The 17656-nt window shown below is 47.4% G+C and overlaps 1 protein-coding gene across 1 annotated transcript in view; it reads right to left on the minus strand.

The window, feature by feature from the left end:
- Window positions 1-17656, minus strand: part of NCAN (neurocan) — a 143234-nt gene that overhangs the window by 89376 nt on the left and 36202 nt on the right. The window contains exons 2-4 of the mRNA XM_029613553.1: window positions 9301-9699; window positions 4582-4756; window positions 2820-2947 (exon numbers count right to left, since the gene is read on the minus strand). Of these exons, the coding sequence (XP_029469413.1) occupies window positions 2820-2947; window positions 4582-4756; window positions 9301-9699 (702 nt within the window). The remainder of the gene's footprint in view (window positions 1-2819; window positions 2948-4581; window positions 4757-9300; window positions 9700-17656) is intronic.

Here is a 17656-nt window from a genome sequence, read left to right on the forward strand (position 1 = left end):
GAGACTGTAATGGAGAGCAAGAACTTTGCTCTAAGCATCTTCACGGGGTCAGGGAGGAATATTTTTTTTTAACTTGGTGAAAATAACTGGCTGGGCTTGAAAGCAGAATAATATATATCAGATTAAACTTAATACAGTGATGGAGTTAAGATGGCGGCTTAACGCCAGAATTGCTCTGCTCGGTGCTCTTCTGTAACCTTGTTTCCGCGAATTTATTACCTTTAAAATGCCGGCGAAGAGAAAGGGGAAAGTGAAAATCTTTCCCTCAGAACCCTTCCTCATTCCGGGCAACAAACGATTGTGCAATGCTTGGCAATGGCTTCACCTTTGGGGCCAGGAGTTCCGGCAGCTGGGGTGAGCGGAGGAGAACTCACCACAGCTTCTGAGGTGTCCCTGAGCCTGCTTGACATTAGGCCTCCACCACAGGAGCGGGAGGGGCCGCAGCAGCTTGTCGGCCAGAGTCCCGGAGGGGTTTCTCACATTGCCGACACCGAGGGCGCGGCCGGGGGGCACAACACCGTTCCAGAAAGGCTGGAAACTGCAACGGGAGGACCAGGAGGGCTCCCCCCTGATGAAATATCTTATGGAGCAAGCAGTGGAGTAGAAGGTGAGAGGCTGATGGTGCCTGAAGAAACAACCTTCGCATTGATCCAGAAACCAGCCATAGTTACCTTTGATTCAATATGGGACCTTGTTATATATATGGGTAATGCTTATTTCTGATTGCTCTCTCAAGATTTCTACATTATCACGACAACTAGAAACAGTATGTAAAAATAACCAGTTTGAGGCGTGTGCCTGAACAGAAAACCAACACGGAGAAAGGCAAATGCCCCACAATCCTCTGCGTAGCGTGTCCTGGCGGTATGAACTCTAAGTGACTTATTGAGAATGACTTGCAGAATTCCCAGGACATCTGGACAGGCAGTCAAGCTGGCTCCATAAGGTGATGCCTAGTCATAGGGTCACACAAAGCAGAAGCCAAAGGAGGGAGCTTCAGGCTATACTGTCACAATGGAGCACTCTTTCTGAGGGGTTTCTATAAACACAGCCTCATATGTGTTAATTACCCTGACCAGCAAGATTCTAACAGAACAAAGGACTATCTAGAGAGTGATGGTAAATGGGCCTCACCTTGGAGCAATACTCAGGGGTAGCTAGGGATGATCTTATCATGCTGTTGACATGACAACCTATGTAAATTATCCTCGAGGTAGTCACGCACTCTAGAATCTTCCATGATATTGTATGTTATCTATAAAAGAAGGATCACTTCCTGTACACGATGAGATGCTGGTAGTCAGTTTGTCAGAGAAATGGCATCAGCATCTCCCAAGAATACTTATATTGATCAATAAAAAATTATGCTTTCTACCAAAATCTAAGTGTTCTTGTATCCCTGGACATAAGCGTCAGAAAGAATGGCCTGGCGCTCAACAAGCTTCAAAACCAGGAAAATCAGAAAAATTTTAATTATATAGAAGAAGAGATAAAAGCAATTAAAGGAGTACAAAGCTCTTTAATTCAGGATGGCGATATCCTGAACAGAAGGATTATGTTGAAAATTAGCTGAGACACCTAAACCTGCGTTTTCTAAATTTTCCAAGGGTGGTGGGGGAATTACCACGTTTTATTCTAAAGAGATTTTTCCTCGAAATTCTTGAATTTTCTTCGGAAGCGATCCCCCCCTTGGATAAAGTATATTTTTTACCATCTGGTTTAGGATTTCAAACACAAATACTGGCTGTTGATTTGAACAACCTTACAGATTATCTGGAGTCTTCCAATTATGAAGTGATAGAAAGAGCTCCGCTACTGGTTACCTTTTTAACTGATAGTGACTTGAGCGCAATTATGAACAAGTACTTTAAAAAATCCAATATTTTATTTATGGGACAACCTGTGAGAATTTTCCCGGACTTCTCCAAGACTACTCAAGAAAGAAGGAAGGGTTTTTTAGCTTTGAGGCAGGATACCGTGGCCTTAGGGGCATCTTTTTTTTTTAAGATACATGTACAAATGTCTGGTTAAGTTCAGAAGAGATAATTTTGTTTCCCTTTCACCGAAACAACTTAAAAAGTTTATTGAGTCAAGGAAAATGATACTATCTGCTGTGACCAATGTTCTGACGTAAATATATGTAGCCGTGTTATGCTATGTCTTTTCAAGTATATGTTTCTTATATTCTCCTCGATTTAAATCTACCTCCCCCTTAGATTGGGGCCTAATGGATACAATGAGTAGTAAGGGAAATGTATTTTTTCTTTTTTCCCTTTTTCTTTTCGTTTAGTTTTGTTGCTTATTTGATGTATCATGTTTCTGTAGCAAAGAGGATTATTTGTGAAATATTTTTGAAATTTCAATAAATAATAAATAAATAAAAAAACTTAATACAGTGATGTCCATCTTAAGACACATTTATGTCACTCCGCACACTCAAGTGTCAGGAAGTGACATAAGTAGCATTCTACTGACAAGAAGTAGATTGAACAGGAAGTGACGTATTAGCTGTAGACTACTGAAAGGAACTGATGTAACAGGCTATGTAATACTGAAAGTAACATACATACTGCTGACACAAAGTGACATGATTAGCTATATATTATTATATGACTGAGAGAAAGTAACGGGTCTAGCCTGATATTATTGATAGGAGAGGACTCCTCTAATTTTACCTAATGGCAGCCACCTGCTGATAATGTTGGATCATTAAAGAAAGGAAGGAACTAGACAAAGTATGGTCATGGGCTCCCATGACCCTCAGAAACTTGTATATGCTTTTAAAATCGATGATTAAACTGCCATCTCCTCATCCTTGCCTTGGAGCTCTCTGGCGTAACAATAGACATCATAGCGTTCCTCGGGCTCTCGCTCTCCATAGCTTCTGACTCCGGGAAGGCTATTTCTGTCTCCATAGCAACCCGGCCTGGGCAGTTTGATGGGATATCTGTCAGAAAAAAAAAGAAAAAAAAAAAGGAAGGAGCCTTAATTATGCAGTGCTTTCAGGTGACTTTGTCTTCTGTGTTAAGATACCATGGCTGGATTACATACATAGGAGAGATCCGAATTTAAGAGAGGTTGAAAAGTATAGTTTATGCATAACCCTGTTTCCAGTCACCCTGTGCAGAAGATGATAATGGTCTAGCTAGGAGCGTAGTGAGAGAGTGAGGCAGTCCCGTCCCAGCCCTCTGGGTGTATGTGTGCAGAAGGTGTGATGTCTTCAGTCTGTCTTACAACAGTTTACAAGATGGAAGCCAACTGAACTAATCCTCTTTTGCTTAGTTGAAGTAGTTTCGGGGGGGGGGGGGGGGGGATGGAGGAGGGGAACACCTTGTGCAGCACTCTCCATTCCAGAAGCTTCTATACAAGCCCGGCATACAGTTGTGAGGGGTGAAGTATACACACAGTAGCTGAGCAAGTGCAGAAAAATACAAGCCTGCATTTATGGGTAAAGAGCTCAACATGGTATCATCTGTAAAGTGAAAATTAACTACTTTCCATAGTTTGCGTGCAAGTGGTCTGTTAATCACACAAACAGTTTAGACCTTCCTGAACAGTGTCAGATGCTAATTGACTCTACTACATAAGCACAATGCTACAGAGAGAAAGGCGAGGAGTTTCATCTGCATGGAAAGTAAAGCACCTTAGTCACTCATTTATAGGGGGTCATCTAATGGAATACTACAGGTAGAGAACCAAAAAGACACCATTTATAATCTACTTTAGTAAACATCCTACAAAATATTTTGTCCATTGGGTGCTGTTGTAAATAGCCCATTAGTATGGGTTCAGCTCCTGGGAAAGCTGCACTGAGGGCCATGGAATGATGGTTTTTGCACGCCAGGGAGTTGTCATCCTTGACTGAACCCCCTTAGGGATTGCAAGATAAACGTTTGGAAAAGCCGCTCTTAAAAAGGCAAATTTCAGGGAGAATACACAGAGAAAATGTTGTATAAACTGCAAAAAACAACAAAAAGAAAAAAAAGAAAATCTCATTGTGTGAGAGTGAAAGATGGGAGATAGATACTGACAGTTTCTTCTTACGCTGTTGTAATTTAGCAAAAATATGTCTGACTAGCTTCCAGTGAAATGACAAAGACCGATGAGACTGCAAACGTGCCACAGAAAACTGATTTTCCTTCTCTGGTTTTGGTTGGGCTTCCATCTTCTTCTTCCTGCCGGGCCTTCCTTTTGAGGCCAAAGATGGCTCAATGCATGAAATGAAGCGTGCATCGGATGACAGTGCGCACCCCACTGCGCATCTTCCCGGGGAGGGGGGAGAGATGGGCGCCTGACAAGTGGGAGACCATTTGCCAAGGCGCTCGCTTCTCCTCATCAGTCCTTCCTCGTTTGACGAGGAGAAGGAAGGCCGGCAAAGATTGCGATCGACAATGGCAAACGTCTTACGTTATAATGACGTAAGAATAAAAGCGTGAACCGCTCTGCAGTTGGGGGGGGGTCTCAAACCCATTCCCTGATTTAAGAGCAACCCGCCCACAGCTGTTGCGAAGAATCTGCCCTGGCTGGAAAGGTCAGCAAATCTCTTACTTTCCCCCTTTCCCTGGGGTGGCATGGCCATACCTGACAGTGCGGTCGGAGAGCCATCCCGCATCACAGTTCTCGAAGCCGTCTTCAAAGGCTGCCTGGAGCTGCTGCGGCGAGGCAATAACGGCGGTGCTGTCCCGGCACGCCTGCTCCGCTTCCTGGAATGACAGCGCGTATCGGTCGCTGGCAGGGCGGTAGTGGAACACCAGACCTAGGGAAAAAGGAAAAATGTAATTACACCCGAGAGAGAGAGATCTGGGCCTGCCTTCACCTGACTGCTTCTTGTCTGGAGTGATTTTAACGCCTGGGTCCTCTTGGAAGGCACCGAGGCACCAGCAGGCCCTGGGCAAAATATAAGCCAGTGGGTCCCCCTTGCTTACTCTTGCTTTTAAGAAAATACCACACCAATAGTATCGGGTGATCTTCTAGGGTCTTAATTAGCACGTCAGCCAATGATTTACCTGTGTGTGAATGGAAAGGCACAAATACCGTGCCACTCCACATGCAGAAATGTGTTTTAACTACAAAGACAGAATGTTTGGAAGCCTTGCACCAGGATTTTTCTTGCAGTATGTGGTGGGCCCTGATTGAAATGATCTTGCTTTTACTAGGCAGGGGGTAAGGTGGGGTGGGAAGTGGGGAGAGATTCTAACTACATCCGGATAGATTGAACATTAACCCTTATGTTTCCAAGAAACTCCTAGCTCGCTTAAATGCCATAGAAAGGTGTGGTGTATAGCTTTAAGAACATCGATTTTATAACTGGACCAAACCAGGACTAGCTCAGCCCGGCCTTGATTATCCAGGGCCAACTGATAACCCTAAAAACGATTTCCCTATCAGCTATTCGCTGTGCCACGTTGAGCAAGTCATTTCGCCTTCCTGTACCCCTGCTTAAGCTCTACAGGGCAGGGGCATTGTAATATCATCCCACGCTAGTTACAGATATACCGTCCAAAAGATGTCATGGCTAATGGCGCAACAGCAGCTCCAGCGCTGTGCTCTTAGATTATGGCGTATGGAAAAGGAAACTGCATCAAATGCTGAGGAAAAGAGTAGGGGAAAAAAACGAGGAGAAAAAGATACATAGAAAAACTAGCCAGAGGAGGACAGCAGCTGACAGTAGGACTTAAATCATGGAACTCTTGCTAGATTACTGTTAGATCATTTGTCATTTTGATTATGGGCAATCGGTATTGATTTTAGATTCTTTTTCCCAACCAGGGACAGTTAATTCAGTTATAGTAAAAAAAAAAATGTAAAGAATGAAACTCTTGGAAAAGTCAAGGTTATGACTAGGTCGTAGACTTTCCCCGGAGTTGCTTTTTGTAGTTCTTTATCTGTCCTCTGAAGTGATCAACCAGAACTGCACAGGAAGAGCAAGCCATCCTACTTACAAACCCCTCGAGCATGGCACATCATCTCGGTGGGCCTTAATTCTTGGTGACTGGGCAAACAGGTCTGGAATCTCATCCAACAAGAGCCCAAAGGAAAAAAAAAACTGGAAAATCGAGAAAGAGGAAGTCTGGGTCCTGCTTAGTGTCAAACATTTGTAATCCTTCTAGGACAAAAGACGGGGCTGGCTAGCCTGCATTCGATAAAATGAACATGGCCTGCTCTTACCAGTCAAGAATGCATTACTGAGGAAAGCCGACTATGAGCTCCACTTATATTTCAGGTAGTAGCATGTCCAAAGTTAGACTGGTCAGGGGTTTCAGAAACACAGAAACACCCGATTGACCCTTTGTTTGAAAGGCTGCAGAAACCAAACAGTGAAGCATAGGAAGCCCGGGTGGAGATGGGCCACCTTGCTCTCTGGACTTGCTGACACTTTATTAGTTTCAAGGAAATGTGTGCTCTTGGTATTGAATATCGGTCTGTGGCAAAGTTGTATGGATGTTTCAATGTAGATCATAGTATGAGGCTCAAAGGAGGGCAGACTCAGGAATAGGGAAATATTTCTTCACAGAAAAGGGTGGATTAGGCATGGAATGGTCTCCCAGTGGAGTAAGCACAGAGGATCCTTAGCTGTGGGGGGCTGAGGGGTAAAATGCGGGATAAGCACAGAAGCCAATAAGCCTTCTACCATTTCCCAACAGAGTCTAAGACAAGTATAATATTCTTGTTCATGCTTTGAACAGGGCTCCTGTAGTTTCAGTATTAATGATCCTGCTGTTATTTTATGTCTGGGGGGGGGGGGGGGGAATAGAGAGGATGGGGGAGGATGGTGGGAGGATGTCTTTAAAATGTGAGAAATAATGGAGAAAGCCTTCAAGCAAGATAAACTGGGAGGCTGCCAAAACCTGAAATAGGCACTTAAACTTGCTTCTTTATGGGCTCATTGATATTAGATACCTTCAGATGTTCTAAATTCCTGGTTGAAATATAGACATTGTATTGCTCTATTATTGTTAATGAAGTCCTGTGAAACACTACAGAAGGACCTTGTAAAATGGGACCACAGTGTACCAAGGACAGCTGGGATATCTCTCATGTCTCCTGGAAGACTGCAAAGTGCATCTTTTTGTACACAGCTCACTCATATTGGACCCAACTTGGTTCAAATCTTAGCTGTGCAAAGCCTAGGAGGGACATCGCCAAACTGAGAGAAAGGACCTTCTGAGATGTACGATGGGGCTGTGTCTAGAGGGGTCAACAAAAGACGCCGTGACCTCGGGGAGCAGCTGAACCAGTTCTGCCATTACCCCCAGCTGCTTCTCTGTACTTGCAATGCTGCTGGCCTTAGAGATACCTGAACTACCATTCTCTGTAACCAACAGGAAGAACACCAGGACAGGTTTAGGAAGGTCGTTGGTGACCCGGAGCCATCTGGAATCCCTACAAGAGGCTCCCAGGTTGGGAGAAAAAAAATTAGACCAACGAAGCCAAAATCAAGACATTTTATTTAGGTCCAGCAGTTTCCTCCTGTTCCTCTCTCAGGCTTCCAGCTCAGTCAGAGCCAGTCTTTGTTGGGCTATGGTGCCATGAGCCTTCATTCACAAATACCTTGGGGGAGGGGGGGGGGAGGAGGAAGGAAGTGAGGTGCTCCCCTTCCAGCTCACTCGGCCCAGTCATTAAAACAACAGTCCTCAGCCAAGGGCCAAGCACGGGAGCTCCTTCCAGAACCCTGCAATCATGGACCCTAGATCCAGCCATCAGTTGCCATGTATGAGGTCTGCCCCCCACCCAGTCCTGGCTCGCCCAGAGAGCAGAAAACCCAAGCCAGGAGCTGAACCCTGCCTGGCTTGCCTGTGTGGCAGTGCACAGCACTCAGCGCTTAACCACCGGGCTGGCCTGCTGAGAGACATTTTACAAATAAATCTCAACAGCAAGGAGGCAAAACACAATGGAGAAATGCTCGGCTAGGAAGCCCCCTCTGGATACATTCTCCTTGGCCTGCAGAAATGTGGTCTTGGCCACACCACCTAGGGGAACAATCCTCCAACTTTGCTTCAGCTCCGCAGGCATTTTCCCCCTTTTCCCCAATGAGTTCCAAGCTCCGGAAATGAGCAAACGTCTTCAGTATTAATTAAAACAGAGAAAGCATGGCCGGGGTGCCTGAAACAGTAGCACGTTAATCTGGAAGAGCGCTAGAGGCAGGAAGACGCCAGCTGTTGAAAGGGGTAAGTAAGAAAGGAGGAGGGTGATTACTTGTGATGGATTTATCTCTGCTGGCACACCAGGCAGCAGTGCCAAAATTGCAGGAATTTTTTTTTTTTTACTTATTTTGTTGTTGTTTTTTATTTTATTTTTTTAATTTCCCAAGAGCTGTAGATGTAGCTGGCAGAGGAAGGCCTGCTTGGAGTGGGAGGCTTGGTTTGCCAATGCCCCAGGAGAGATCTGAGGCTGTAGCAGCTCTGTAGCATCAGAGCAAGAAAAATAAATTAAAAATATGAAAAAAAAAAAGCAGAGGAGAGGTAAGAATGAGAGTGAACAGCTGGCAACGGTGCAGAGAACGCGAGACAGGGAGAGGAAGCAAGAGAGGAGAGAGAAAGGGTGAGAGGTAGGCCCAGCTCTGCCACTTGGAGGGACTTGGGTTTGATTCCAAGTTCGGGGTCTTTCGCTCCCCACCTCCCACCCTCAGTTTGGCTGCACAGGTAGCATTCCCAGCCTCTGCTGGGAGTGAGCCGTAGTCAGAGATCAGGGGGATAGGGGGCAAAGGTGACACCTAGTGGCCAGATTCAGGGCCTGTGATTGCAGAGTTCCAAATGAAGCCCTGGCACATTGCCGCCTCCCCTCTCCCAAAAGCCGAGGACTATTGTAGCAGTGACTGGACTAATGCAAGGTGAGAAGGGGACGTAAAATGGGTGAATCCCAGAAAGCCCATAGGGAATCAGCTCAGCGGCTCTGTGTGTGCAGTCGGCTCTGGGGTAGATATCCCAGATACATTTGTTTAGGTGCCAGGACAATATAGGAGAAGGGGCATCGAGGCTTGTGCACTGAGATGCCAGGGATGAGATCCTACAATTTGTGCACTGAAATAAAAAAAAAAAATATTACCAAGATACTAAATGTTAAAAAAAAACAAAACCACATGACCTTAGTACCTGGTGGCCTGAGTTGGTGGACTCTACTGTTATGACCCAATTACACGTGTGTAAACAGAGGCACAGAGCTAATGTGACTTCCCTAACGTAACACATGGCAGAGGAGAGACCCGGATATTTCAGATTCCTACGCCCATTCCTCTTACCCCCTTGACTTCCCTTTTCCCTACCTGCCAATTTCCCCTCGAGGACAGCTTGCCTCATTTACCTGCAACCTCCAGCGGCACCGTTTCCTGCTCGTCGTCCATGCCCACCACCACTTCACAGCGGTAGATGCCCGCGTCACTGTAGCGCACGCCCGTAATCTCCAGGGTGGCATTATATCGGTCCTGGGAGTAACCAGGGAGGGCCACCCGGCCCTCGTACCCCCTCGCCACCTTCAGGATGTTGTCCTTGGCCACCAGGATGGGCACCGCCTCCCTCAGTCCCGACGGCGGCTGGGTCTGGAGTTTGCTCCACTTGATGCGTGGGGGGTCCGGGGAGCCATTGGAGGAGGAAGGGTGCAGTAGGAACAGGCAGGGCAGAGCCACGGCGTCTGCCAGGGCAGCCTGTACTGGCTGGTGCCGCACCATGTTCACGTGCACCGCCTCGCCTCTGTCTTCTAGGCCTGTGGGAAGACAAGAAACAGGGAGAACGTTTTGAACCAAGCGAACGTGAAAGAGGAAGTAGCAGCTCTCTTTTTTTTCCCTGTGGCTTGTGAAAGTTTAAAGATATTGCTGCCGTAGGAAGGCAAGAGGAGCATTTCCAACACGTGCAGGGTAGGGAAGGGGTGCATGCCTTTTTATTACAGACCACATCATTTACATCGCACGCAGGAGAGCCCAGCTCAAACCCTTTACTGCGCCCTAACGTACATATCTTAAGGAGGTATTATTTTTTTTAATTAACATTCTAATACAATTTTACAGCAAAAGAACTACCAAAACTATTTCTTTGAGGATTCAGTCAACAGAGGAAATAAAACGGTCACTGTCTTTTATTTTCCTTATAATTCTATTTCTTTCTTGTTGTCTCTGAAGGGTTTTGAGAGCTTCTCCTATATTTAGCTGTTCCCTCTGTCCTACAGGCCGATACAGTAAAGCGCAGCTGCAGTTACCCCGTTTCTAACCCGCTGTGTACTCACAATTTGGCTGCGTAAGTCTAACTCGCGATTCACTATCTGTTTTTACCGATCCTTACCGCTTCTTTAACTTGACGTGTATCCCTTTCCGCCCGTGGCATGTATATGTATGTAAACGATCCGATTAGCTATTCCCTACCATACAGTAAAGTGTGCCCCGACTATCGCCTTTTTAACCTGCTATCTTGCCGCGTCTTTAACCTGCTAATTTATTGCCTACCCTGACACTGGCGTTAGTGTGGTGAACTTAGCCGCCCAGTCCCAAACCAACCCAATCCACAGAAAAAAAATGCTTCTTGCACTTAGCCGCCCAGTCCCAAACCAAACCAACCCAACCCAATCCAAGCCCCAGCAGAGAGAGACGAAATTTCACAGTCCCAAACTTTCCCCCAGCCCCCGCTCACCTGCCCTGGCCGCGGCCACGCAAGCCCCCAGCAGCAGCAGTAGAAGGGCGTCGAGAGAGAGCGGCTTCAGCAGCCCCGTCGGCGAAGGATGAATATGTGCACGCCTGTAGGTCCAATATGGGTGCTCAAGGCAGCGAAGGCGCATGCGCACACACCATGACCGGCTGGACGTCGGAGGTCACGGTGTGTGCACATGCGCCTTCGCTGCCTTGAGTGCCCATATTGGACCTACAGGCGTGCACATATTCATCCTTCGCCGGCGGGGCTGCTGAAGCCGCTCTCTCTCGACGCCCTTCTACTGCTGCTGCTGGGGGCTGCCGCGGCCAGGGCAGGTGAGCGGGGGCTGGGGGAAAGTTTGGGACTGTGAAATTTCGTCTCTCTCTGCTGGGGCATGGCTTGGCTTGGATTGGATTGGGTTGGTTTGGTTTGGGACTGTGAAATTTCGTCTCTCTCTGCTGGGGCATGGCTTGGCTTGGATTGGATTGAATTGGGTTGGTTTGGCTTGGGACTGTGAAATTTCGTCTCTCTCTGCTGGGGCATGGCTTGGATTGGATTGGATTGGGTTGGTTTGGTTTGGGACTGTGAAATTTCGTCTCTCTTGTCTGTCCGAAGGGGTCTGTAGGAGAACCATCCACTTCCTGGTACCTGTCATTTCAAACATCATTTGAAATGACAGGTACCAGCGCACCCAGGATACTGTATAGGCGGCTGTATAGTGCCTATACAGTAAAATGGATTGAGCTTCATGGACGCGCGTTGGACGCGGCTTGCATTTGCATGCGATTTAAATACAGTATCGAGTGGTAGGTGATCTGAACTGTGCGTGCGGCAAACATGGGTGCGCCGGGCACTAACGCACCTCTTTCTACCGCCCCTTACTGTATCAGCCCGCTAGAAAGGAGTAGGTTGGGGGTGCTGCTGTCCTGGTGTCATCGGATGCTACCGCCGCCCTGACGCACCCGAAGCACCAGCGCAAACAGACGAGCAGGGACCCGCCTGGGGCAGGCAGGAGGCAAAAGACAGTGGGGGGAGAGAGACTGTTAAAAATACAGAGCTGGGTCCATCCCTGAGCCCTCCAGTCCTGAAGGGGACACACTCTGTCCCTGAGACTTCCAGTCCTAGAAGTCACAGGCTTTAGATTCAGTTTTACTGGGGCCACCAGTTTCTGGAATTTGCGGCCAAGTTTTGGAGTTTTCTGCCGGAACTTTTTTTTCTGCCTTTACATCGGCCGGGAAGATATCAGGTCCCCGGCCTCTCCCTTCCCCCGCTCATCGTGTTTCACATCCATGGCCATCTTTGCTGGCAATCCAAATGAATTGATTTTGCTGTTTTCAATTCTGCTTAATGGGCATCTGTTGGGGAATTATTACAGCTTTAAAATGTTTATTCTTATTGATTGCAGCTGCAGTACTATGATTACCTTTGTCCTGTGCCTGTAAATCTTCCATGCATGCCTGGGGGAGACCGTGTTTCTCCGAGATCTATCTGCACCGTGACTAAGGCCAGACTGCAGCTCGGCACATGGAGGCAGAACAGTTACTTCCAGTGGGGGGCAGTTGCATTACCCCCTCCCTCCCACAACCCTGCTTATTTCTAACAGACCTTCTGGAGGCGCGTTTAAGTAAAATGCACATTGTCAGCAAACCTGAAACTATTACCGTTTGCCTCTGACATAGCTATTAATGTGTAATGCAACTGTCACAAATGTCTTTATAGCAGTAGTTCTCTGGTTGGCAGTGGCTCGCCATGCTGTTCATCTCTCTAATGGTGCTTCAGAATATATTATGCACCTTTTAATTCCAGAATCTCTGCAGAACATTTAAAATAAATGCTAGAAGGCCCCTAGTGAGAAAAATAAGCTGCAGGGCGAAGTAGGGAGGGTGGTGCTTGACAAGTGCCATGCTGAGGGGGCTGCCTAAACCTGCAGGCCCCACCGGCCTGCTCCGCTCCGTCAGGAATTACCTTGACAGATGCAATCAGCGGTAACCTTATCAGTTTAGCAGAGGATTTTGCCTGGAGCTGCTGCTCACCCTGTGGCCACTCGTTGACTCTTATTGCACAGATAAATCAGAGAACATGGCAAGCACGCATCCCCCGCTCAGCGCATCACTTAAAATTGTTTTGTGTTCCTCCGTTCCTGCGCAAAAGCTGGGCTCCAGAAGCCTTCCTACAAACGGGATAACGAACCCTCTGTCAGGAAGAGGCTTGGGGGGGGGGGGGGGGGCAGGACCGTCAGAGGATTGCATATAAAAAACGAGTATGATTTAGTCGGTGTACTGACCGATCTTAATGCGAGGATTCTTGCTTCGCAAAAGATGTAACAGCATTTCCTCTTTCCCTTATCTCTACGCAATGTGTACTGAACAGAAAAAGAAGGGCCTGGCACTTAGCAAACGCCCTCCAGACAGGGATGGCTCAAGGCAATCTGCTGCCTGAGGCGAGGGATAAGATGGCGCCTCCCTCCCCTCCTCTCCACAGGTCCCCTTGGAGCCTGGCTCTTTCAGTGATGCCGCAGAAGGGGGGGTCAGAGTTTCCAGAGGAGTGGAAGGTAGGGGGTCCGTGATAATATTTCTGGGAAGCTGGCAACCACACTCAAGGTCCCTACAACTGCTGTCTCCCGTGGTGTTGGGGGTTTGTCTAATTGCTGGCCACAATTGGCCATCCTCAGTTGGTGAAAGATCTCTCGGGTAAAAGAAAGACCGCAGGGAAGGACGATGTCTATAACCACCCTGTTGCAAATGCTGTTATTTTTAAGAGAGTCCTCTCTAGGTGTCTCTGGGAGCTAAAAGTTTTATTATTTTTCCAAAGGCGACGTAGATACTAAAAATGCTTATGTGCCGGAACCATGAGAACTGTCAGCCCAAGGACGGACCGGAAACCTGAGAGTAACCGGGGGGTGGCAGTAAACACCAGATTGTACCAGGCAGATGTGCTGGATTGTGATAAAGACATTAGGAGGGAGGGGGGGACTCCGCTCCTGCTTCAAGCAAGTTAGGATAAAAGTAAGCAGAGCTGTGAGGATGGCAACGTTCGCCTGTTACTTATTTCAGATTTCCGGAGCTGAACGGATTTTCTTGGACCCATTTCATCTGTCATTGGGAACGTAAGATTTGCTATCTTTATATGTATCTTGTAATACTTGTCTAGTTATTATGATTATTATTTGCTTGGAACCACCTCTCTAGTGCTTGCTGTTGTTTACTATTTGTGTTATTATCCTCTTGCTTAGTAAGTGCTCAAATAAACTTACCATCTAATACCCTGGATCCTGGTTGACTGACTCAGTGTATTGTGTGCATGTTTCTTTATGTATCGGAGAGGCCCTGAAGTTTCTCCTTCTTTCCTGAGAATTAGCCCTGAGGTAGGCCTGTGGGAGTACAGGCAAGCCCCTTGGTATATTCTGTATGTGGTGCGTGTGTGCGGCCTGAACCCAGAACACATGGTTCCCCAGCATTTGGCCCCCTGGAGATGTGGGAGATGGGTGAATGGTGGGGGTCTATGTGTGGTGGACTCTCTTCAGGTCGGTGCAAGAGTATTAGGTGGCCTAGGCGAATCTTAAAGCCTTGCGCCCTCTCCTTCCAGTCCTCACCAAACACAATTAAAAAATTATGCATTTATAATGACTGATTTTACATGAAAAAGGGCATGCATATTCTTCTAAGGTAAAAATATCACAACAACATGTATATTATTTTTACATGCACTGCTGTGGTGCCAACCAGAAAATCCTGCATTAAAGACACTTGGAACCCATATGGTATTAAAGCCTATTGTAGTGTGTTCAATATGGGCTTGGTGCAATTACAATATAGTAAACCTCCCATACTAAAACAGCACTAAATGCCAGCACTCAAATAGTAACAACTCTGCCTAGGAAAAGGCAATACTGTGGGGGTGGGCATATGATGCACTAGTGGTGGATGACAGCTCGCCTGATTAGTTCCAGCCTCGAACCCCATATATTTAATATTTTTTTGTCTCCTTGCCATCTTCTTCTTACTTGGAAATAGCAAATAAAGGGTCCAAGAAGTCTCTTCTTATGCTCTGGTGAGAGCAAGCACTGCGGCCGAAGAGATCGAGTAGGAAAGTTCCTGCCCCAGGGGGATATGCATCTGAAGATGAGGCCTCAGCTGAGGCCCTTTTGCCTAGTGAAATGCTGGAAGCCACACAAGTGATCGTGCAGCAGCTGGGAGATGACATCTACACCAGCCTGGAACTGAAGCTGGAGTCAGTAGGGGGACCGGGTTAGCCAGTTGGGTCTCCACTGTCGGTGAAACAAACGTAAGGCTGGACAACATGATCGAGCCTGTGGAAGACATGGAGCTGTCTCACTGCCACGAGGCATCTAGGTGCTCTAAAGCACGGGTGAGAAGTAGACGACATTGAAAACTGGGGTTGGCGCAATAATCTGCGCATGGTGGGCCCCCCCAGAGAGGGTGGAGGGAGCTGACCCGGAGACTTTGGAGCTGCAGGAAAAAATGGGCATGCAGCTGAAAATCGACAGAGCTTTAGCACCGGCCCAGCAGCAGATGGGCGCCCAAGAGTCAGGATATTAATATTGCATCACTGCAGTGATAAAAAGCGCATCTTGGAAGCGAGTTAGGAGGAAGAAAAAAAAATTGCATTCCAGGGCAGGGGAATATATATTTTTTCCAGGACTTCTCGGTAGACGTACAAAAGGGCACCAAGGGTTTTCCAAAATTAAGAAAGAACTGCAGAAGAGGGGAATTGCCTTTGTGCTTCTATACTCTTCCTGCCTTTGGGTTCAGTAGAATGAGATTGCTTCGATGTACCGTGATGTGAAGGCGGCTTCGATGTTCCTCCAGCAGACGAGGGCTGCTGGTGCTGAAAAGGGCCTAGCTTCAGCACAGCTCTCATACATCCTTTACACAAACGTGGGGGCATGGGCAGTATTTGTCATTACATAATGGGGGGAGGCCGTTTGAGGTTAAAGAATGAGGTCTGTGGATAGTGATGGGATATGGCGGTGGGGAAGAGGGGGGGGGGGGGTAGACTTTTTCCTTGTCTGGTTGCTCTGTCAGATAAGAGTCGGAGTGGCAGGGCTCCTGCCTGCATGGGGTGGTGGAGCCCATGTGAATTTGCAGCTCCTGCTGGCAGGAATTTGAAGGGAGCAGTTATCGCCCCTGCCCAATTCAGCAGCGAGGCTCACGCACAGGATAGAGGGGGCGCCTGGATTCATGTGGCAATTGCTGCAGCGCCGTGTGTGTGTGTGTGTGTGGACTGAGGCAGCGCAGGCCTTTCTGGGGGTGTTTTCAAGCACTCCTCGTGGACTGTATCTCTATGCAATTTCAGGGTTTTGCTGGAAGGGGCAGTTGAAGTGGGATGGGGTAAACAGGGATTGAGGTTGTATAATGCTCTGTTAGGGATGGGAGGTTAGGAGGGTGGGATGGCAGAATTATGAAGAGGCTGGGCCCCAGGGAATCCTTTGCTCAGCAGATTTGTGTGCAATGGGAGGGAGGAAGGAGTGGGATTCTGAGTAGCAGCTTTGGAGGTGAAGGGGGAGAGGGGGTCAGAATATACATGGAAAAGGGAGGTTTTCCCTATTGCCCGCAGCTGCTTTTGGTCATTAGATTGGGGTCGGAGTGGGATTGGGGTGGTTGGGTTAAGGTTATTTTGTTGCGAAAGGGGCTTGTAAAGCTCTACAGGGTAATAATCTACATGTTCTGTGTATGTACTACTGGCTAATAGAAATCTTACTTTTATCTATCTCAATGCACGGGGCATAGAAAGAAACCCCGCTAAAGAGGAAGAGGATCCTCGATTTTATGAAAAGTCGGGGCACCGTGGTGGTTTTGTTGCAGGAAACTCACTTGTCAGATGTCGAGCACAGTAAGTTGTGGCAAGATTGGGTGGGTCAGGAGTTCTTCTCCTCATATAATACCAAGAGCAGCCGAGTGTGCATTTTGATTCATAAAGCCCGCCCTCTGACTGTTTCTAAATCATTGACATCCTACAGGGTGCTTTGTGGCTCTTGAATGCTCCGTCTATGGGCATGGGAAGCGATTGGAATGTGTCTAGATGCCGTCATGGATAGGTCACCTGGCAGAGGACCTTCAAGGGGACTGGCAGAGGGGTCTGAGATTTTTAATGCAGCGCCCGGACCTGGTTGATATCTGGAGGGTACAATAACCATCAGGAAGAGATTATACTTTCTGCTCTCCAAGGCATCATATTTACAGCTGAATAGATTTCTTCCTGTGTTCTACAGTCTCCCAAAGGTGATGGGTCAACTGAATATACTGGATTGTCATATTTCTGACCATCATCCGGTTCTGGACCTTTGAATATTTCTCAGGGGGGGCGATAGAGTCTGGTGACTTAACACGTCCCTCCTGGGCAGTGAGTCATTTTGTGCTCTGGTGTTTGGGAGTATCAGGGAGATCCTAGAAATATATGAGGGAGCTACTCAGAACCCTATAGGACTCTGGGAGACACTCAAGGTTGTGATACGGGGTAGACTCATTGGCTTTGCAAGTTACCGTCACTGAGAACAGCATTGCGGGGAAAGGTCCTTGGAGGACCAGTTACGCTGCTTAGAGTCAAAGCATAAGGAAACATGTTCCCCTAGGACTTATAAGACATTGCAGGCCTGCAGGGAGGAGCTCCAGTACCTTCAGATCAGTGGAATTGAAAAATCTTTCAAGTTTGCTAGACAAAAGATGTATGAGCATGGTGATAAAACAGGGGCTTTACTTGTTCAAGCGCTAATGAAAAGAGCTCTGCAAACTCATATTGGTGGTATAAAGGATAAACAGGATAAGGTGACACATCAGCTTTCTGAAATTAAGGAGGGCTTCAGGGAGTTCAATGAGACACTTTCCTCTGCTAAGGAGGAATGTAGCTTAGGTGAGCTCAACGCGCACCTTGCAAGACCTGTTTCCCTGGGCTTTCGGATATGCAGATTGCTAGGCTGGCTGCCCCTATTACGGTGGCTGAGATTTTGAAAGCTATGGGAAGTGCCCAGGCCCAGATGGGCTCCCTCTTGATTTTTACAAACGGGGTACATTTTCTTTTTTGCA

The sequence above is a fragment of the Rhinatrema bivittatum genome, chromosome 8, assembly GCF_901001135.1.
Source record: "Rhinatrema bivittatum chromosome 8, aRhiBiv1.1, whole genome shotgun sequence".
NCBI classification, from domain to species: domain Eukaryota; kingdom Metazoa; phylum Chordata; class Amphibia; order Gymnophiona; family Rhinatrematidae; genus Rhinatrema; species Rhinatrema bivittatum.